At 47.6% G+C, this 6253-nt stretch overlaps 3 protein-coding genes across 3 annotated transcripts; 2 read left to right on the top strand and 1 right to left on the bottom strand.

Annotated features, from left to right (window-relative positions):
• Positions 1-232: 232 nt before the first annotated feature.
• On the top strand, positions 233-1271 carry T069G_04380 (uncharacterized protein; the record flags this gene model as incomplete). The annotated part of the gene is made up of 2 exons (XM_056171590.1): positions 233-837; positions 914-1271. 2 exons carry the CDS (start codon positions 233-235, stop codon positions 1269-1271), a joined length of 963 nt encoding a protein of 320 aa, XP_056032482.1.
• A 557-nt stretch (positions 1272-1828) lies between these two features.
• Positions 1829-3313, bottom strand: T069G_04379 (uncharacterized protein; the record flags this gene model as incomplete). Its single annotated transcript, XM_056171589.1, has 3 exons — positions 1829-1998; positions 2057-2944; positions 3001-3313. 3 exons carry the CDS (start codon positions 3311-3313, stop codon positions 1829-1831), a joined length of 1371 nt encoding a protein of 456 aa, XP_056032481.1.
• A 419-nt stretch (positions 3314-3732) lies between these two features.
• T069G_04378 (major facilitator superfamily domain-containing protein) lies at positions 3733-5840 on the top strand (the record flags this gene model as incomplete). The annotated part of the gene is made up of 11 exons (XM_056171588.1): positions 3733-3972; positions 4026-4117; positions 4169-4296; positions 4345-4499; positions 4561-4606; positions 4663-4921; positions 4982-5015; positions 5069-5319; positions 5371-5495; positions 5549-5602; positions 5659-5840. The coding sequence occupies 11 exons, from the start codon at positions 3733-3735 to the stop codon at positions 5838-5840; spliced, it is 1566 nt and encodes a 521-aa protein (XP_056032480.1).
• Between the last annotated feature and the right edge of the window lie 413 nt (positions 5841-6253).

The following is a 6253-nucleotide window of genomic DNA, read 5'->3' as shown; positions in this document are numbered from 1 at the left end:
CCGACGGAGCTTGGGTCGATTCGAAGAAGACTACTTGCTGAAAAGGGAAGCTGTGGTTAACATCCAAGACTGTACTCATGGGTTGACATGGCATCAAGACGAGTATATAATGGACAGTGATTCTGCTCCTCGAGTCAAACATCATCACTCTCAACCCATTCCTCAACAGCCACCGGTCCTTTGACATCTCCAACAGACCAATTCTCCAAAAGATCCAATCCAAACCGCCAAAATGGTTAACAAGGCTATCGTTGCTTCTCTCCTCATCGGCGCTGCCATGGCTGTGCCTTATCCTCCTACTGCCACCGATGGTGTTCGCCACCCTGTGCCCAAGCACGCCTACCCTCACAAGAAGGTCAACGGCGGTAACTACATGCCTTCCCGCACCACCAAGGGCAGCACTTCCAAGACTTCCGCTGCTCCCTCTGCCGTCGCTGCCAAGGACAAGGACACCTCCAAGCGCGCTACCGGCGAGACTGTCAACAACTCCGTTGCCCGTTTCGACAACACCAACATCACTGACGGTGTGGGCGATGGTGTTGACTCCTACACCCTCTACCTCGGAGACGGCAGCACCGGCGCCGGCTGGCCTGACCAGAGCCGCTGGGTCTCCTTCGAGAACATGTTCAACAACTACAAGGACACCATGTTCTCCTCCTGCGCCAACATCGCCGGCCAGGCCAACGACTCCGGCCCCGAGGTTGGAGCTATCTGGGATGGTATTCAGCAGGCAAGCGCTGCGACCGGAGTCGACCACCGCTTCATCCTGGCTGTTATCATGCAGGAGTCTGGCGGCTGCGTTCGTGTTCAGACCACCAACTTTGGTGTCCGCAACCCGTAAGTCACCTACCAACCCTCCGAGGGTCTCCCCCCTCAACACCATTGACTCTTATACTGACCAGCTTTACTCTAGCGGCCTCATGCAGGACCATAACGGTGCGGCGACCTGTAACGAAAATGGTGATGTGCAGAACCCGTGCCCTTCTGCTACCATCTACCAGATGATCAGCGAGGGAACTGCTGGAACCAACGATGGTGATGGCCTTGCCAACTGCATCAACGAGTCTGGCGCCAACGACGTCTCTGCCTTCTACAAGGCCGCCCGTATCTACAACTCGGGCTCCATCTCCTCCACTGGAGACCTCCAGAGCAACATTGCCACTCACTGCTATGCCAGTGACATTGCCAACCGTCTGACTGGTTGGGTCAACGCTCCCAGCGCCTGCACTTGCGACAGCAACCCCAGCAGCTGCGGTGTCGTTCTGTTCTAAACGAATGAGCATGACTTCATGGGAAATGATGTGTCTTTTCCCCTTTTCTTTTAATGTCGATATGTTTTTTGCTTCGTCCGCCACATATTTTTTGGTATATATATATATGTACATACCTACCTTGATTCGTACATAGATAGACATTGGTTATATATAAAAAGAATGCTTCTTATAAAAACTCATCCTTGTATGACTGTGAATGGTTCCAAAAAGAGAATTCAACAATTCCTAAATGTTGATGTATTTCTTATCCCTGATTATTTTGCGCTTACGTTATTATGTAAAGATTCTATCTACTTTAACTTCCTAGTACAATGAGGATCTCTAAAGCGTGTCCAACCACCCTTCAAACAGTATCGACCACAAATCAACATCCCTAAAACGCACTTATCAATTTATCGTGGCAGGATAGAAAGGACTTTAACTACGAGACGACAACGAAGAGTATCGCCTGCAGCACCGTTCTCCAATAGATACATCGGGAGTATGCAGTAGACTCTAGATGCTGTGGTTGAGGGGCGCAAAGGGAGATATGAATCGAGATAGGAACACAAATATTAAAAGCTGACGCTTTCTACAGTTTCGCGCCGGAGTACTTCGGCATCCTCTGGGAGTAGAAATCCAGCCCGTATTTGCTTGCTAATAGCCAGCCCGGCAAGATGACGATAGTTGGCCACCGTGCCGTACAATCGCCGTAAGAGCTCGGGCTCAAATGCCCACTCAGAACCTATCGTAGAGTAATTAGTCACCTATAAGCACACATAAAACTCAAGACGATAACCTACCACAGTACCAGTTTGGCCGGCCCTTAGGAGTGGCTGCAACAATTCGAGACAACGGCACATCCGTATGCAGTGTCCTTACTCCTCCCACCGCATTACCATGTTCATCTCGAACAATCTCATCACTCAAGCCAATCGTTTGCATGGTGGAGCTACAAGGAGGGCCAAATTCATCATTGCTCGTCCAGCGATCCATAGCATCAAACACAGCGTGGTAAATGAAGGAATTGGCAAAGGTACTCCATTTCGCCCCATTGAGCTCTGCGACTGACCATCTCTTGACATCAATGTCCGAAGGATACCGTGATTCGCGATGAGCCATGCCTGCTATCTCGTAGAGCCGGAAGGAATCACTGTCAGCGCGTCGATGGGAAACACCGAGTATCTGGCCGCTAACGCCACACGGCAGTCGAACTGACTGGAATTCTGACTCGCCAAGAAGTTCAATGATCTTGGCACCTGGGACGTCTGGAAGGGCTGCTCCGCCAGACTGACAGGGGATATACGCTTCAAATGGTAGACCGCCGTCAGGCAGCCTGAGATGGGATGAGTGTGTAATGAAGCGCCGAGTAACTCCTCCTGTTTGGGAGAGACCTGTCAGAACTACTCTGGTGGCGGTGATCCCTAACTTTCCTGAGCGGAGCGCGTAGGAAGCTGCTGCGAGAATCTCCGGAGATTGAGTTGTCGCGGGCCACCACTTCTCCTTAAAGTCAACGTATGATTGCTCCAACATCTTCCGTGTGACATTTGTCAGGAATGGTATATTCTCCATAAACTCGTCTGCAAGGGGACCAGGAATGAAATGCATATTTTTATATCGTTGAGGATCGAGGTCCTTGATTTTCCCAATCGCCGAAGGAGACTGCGAATCAACTTCTAGCCATGCATGGCCTGTTCAAATTCTCTGTTAGATGTCTCCCAAAGTGTAGCATGAAGCAAGATCTCACCTTTTCTCATCAACCATCGATTTATATGGCGCCAGATGCTTGTCCCTCCCCACAGATGTGATGGCTCTTCCACAACTAATCCACTGAATTGATTCGAATCTGCGGGGCATCGTAGGAGGAGACGCGTGCAATAAGATTCGCCAGCAGCCACGCCACTTATAAGATACTCCCGACTGACGTAGCCATATTCGGGAAGCAGATCGACATGATAAGGCTCGAGAATCACAGGCTTAGAGTCTTCTACTTCGGGAAGATGTGTAATTTGCGGTTCAGAAACACGCTCTTCTGCGGGCTGCGCTTTGCCGATTGCCATTCTGAATTGATAGTAGGAAAGATGCGGTAATCTCTAGATCCTCTTACCGATGAGATATTGCTCGGAACAGTCTATGCGGCGTTCACAGAGATCACGGCCTGTTTATCTCCCTTGACTTACACGACATTCGCAGCCGACAAGATCACATGACCTCAGATACCGATTCTGTCGCTTCTTGGCGACAATGAAACAGCCGACAAGATCACGTGGGCCTAAGAGCCGATACTGTCGGCTCTAGACTCGCCATCAACGGTAGCATATCGTTTTCAACTTAAAGGCAGTAATGGCGTTGATGGGTTCCAAATGGAATGAGAGAATGTTATAATATGCATCCTTTATACGGTCATCTCATTGGCCTATAAATCGCATACGTTTCAAACTAGACTCACTCAGTGGGAGCCTTCCCTACGTTATTCATCATGACTACGACAGGAGAGATCTCCAACACAGTACATTCGATCGAGTCTGGAAACATGGACAAAGAGCAAGACCGTGTGCCACCTAATCATATTGAAAAGGTTACTTCAGGCCAAGATGTGGATATAAAATTGGCCAGTGAGTCCGAGGAGATTTTCTTCACTAAAGAAGAAGCAGCTCGCGTCAAGAGAAAGATAGACTTCATCATCTTGCCTCTTCTATGTGGCTGTTATATTTTCTCTGTTGGTAATTCCTACACGATTCTCACTGATTCTTGCTAATTATATACATACAGTTTTTGGACAAGACTCTCATCAACTATAGTTCAATCTTTGGCTTGAAACAGGCACTCCACCTCCATGGGTCGCAATACAGTTGGTTGGGAAGGTAAATCATCCCGACATCTTGTTTTTTTAACGAAAGGCTAATAACCCATAGCATCTTTTATATCGGTTATATGATCGGATCGATTGCGTGGGCCAAGCTTGTTCACCAATGGCCGCAACATACTGGGAAGCTCATTACCGCAGCAGTGCTCGCATGGTCAAGCATAGTGTTACTTACACGTAAGTCCCGACTGTAATTTTGGCATTTGCAAGGGCTAAAATCTGTAGCTCTATGCTTCAATTTCGCCGGTATCGCGGCCGCACGTTTCTTTCTTGGACTAGTGGAAAGCGTCATAGGGCCAGTCTTCGTCATTGTCACGAGTAACTGGTGGACTCGACCTGAACAAGCGTTCAGGACTGCCTTCTGGCTTGGTGGCACTCCGGTATGCATATCAACCGAAATGTCTCTCATCATGCCAAATAATTGAAACTTATACGATATAGATTGGAAATTTCTTCGGTGGTATTCTCTCATACGGCCTTGGCTCAAGTAGGCTACCTACCCTTTCAGTCCTCGTCTGTGCATCCGTTACTAATTGTTCTTAGTTCACGACTCGTCGATTGCCACATGGAAGATCTTCTTCCTCTTCTTTGGATCTTTCAGTTTTGTATTTGCGCTTATTCTTGCATATCTTATGCCCGACAACTACTCCAATGCGAGATGGCTCACCCCTCGCGAGAGAGAGGTCGCAAGGGACAGAGTGAGAGAGAACCAGACTGTCTCCACTGATAATCATTGGAAGTGGTCTCAGTTCTGGGAAGCGTTGAGAGACCCTCAAACCATCTTCTTCTTTGTAACCGCAGTGTAAGCTACATGTATCGTGCTATCGTGCTTCAGAGACTGTGCTGACGATTCTCCGTACAGTGGCAACACGATGCCTTCAACATTTGCTAGTCAAGTAAGCATCTCCCTTCAAATATTTGAGCTATTTGACACTAATAATTATCGTAGTTTTCGAGCCAGATTGTCCAAGGCTTTGGCTTTACAGCTTTGCAAACGACGGTTATTTCCGCGTGTCCGGCTGCAGTAATTCAGCTTAGTACATTCCTCGGTTTCTCCTATATAGCATCTCATCGAAACAATATTCGGCTTCTACTTTCCATCGTAGCGTCCATACCACCCTTAATCGGCGCTTATCTGCTTCATTCGCTCCCCGAAAGCAACCGAGCTGGCCGTCTTGCAGGATATTATCTTACTTTCACGTCAGTATCACGTCGCGTGATACACAGTTACATAAAATAACGTTGAAACAGGCACACAATGTCTTTTACGCTCAGCACCGGATTAATGGCCTCCAACTATGCGGGAAACACGAAGAAGTCGACTGCGTCTGGTATCATCTTCGCAGGATGGGCTGCGGGACTCATTGCAGGTCCTCGTAAGTACTCCAGAGGTACAATGAATATGATCAGTGTCTTACATGCATTTTAGAATTCTTCCTTGATAGTCAGGCACCGGTATATGACTTGGCCTTCAGAATGCTCAGTATGTTATCTTCCACAAATATGGCGTCTAAACCTTTTTCTAATCTTTGTAAATAGTGGGCTGTTATGCTTTGATGATCATTATCCCGATTTTACAGTACCTCTGGTACAGACATGAAAATAACCGACGAGATCAGAAGCTGGCCAGAGAAGGAGGTGGCACGGATGAGGTCCTCAGAACAGACTTCAGCGACAAGACAGACTTTGAGCGGTGGCAGACATTCAGGTACACGTTGTAATGCTGTCAATCTGTACCCGTTGAGATAGCTTCTGAGCCATGTGGAGGAAGACAGTGAAATTTATTTGTGCATATAAAAATTTGATCTGTATTTCGGTCAAGGTGAAACGCAGCTCGTTGTTTACGCGGTGAAATGTTATACTCTTGTCGCCACAAGGTGTCAACTAGCAGCGCGGGGTTCAACCTTGAGTTCATAGTATCTTATGATTGAGTGGGTATGAACCTACTACTATCGACTGCGTCTGTCGTTTGGAAATTGCGCGAAGTCTTTTTAGTATTACCCGTTGGAGACTGACCTTGTTAGTTTTCACTCATATAAACTGGACTGATGAAACAATACGTCCGGCAGATAGAAATTTACTGCTAGAGCCATTATATGAGGATGTTTCTGTCATATATGAAGTTTATTCGCCT

The sequence above is a fragment of the Trichoderma breve genome, chromosome 2 (genome assembly GCF_028502605.1).
Source record: "Trichoderma breve strain T069 chromosome 2, whole genome shotgun sequence".
NCBI lineage: Eukaryota > Fungi > Ascomycota > Sordariomycetes > Hypocreales > Hypocreaceae > Trichoderma > Trichoderma breve.
Note: the sequence above shows the minus strand (reverse complement) of the source record. Positions and strands in the feature narration are given on the sequence as shown.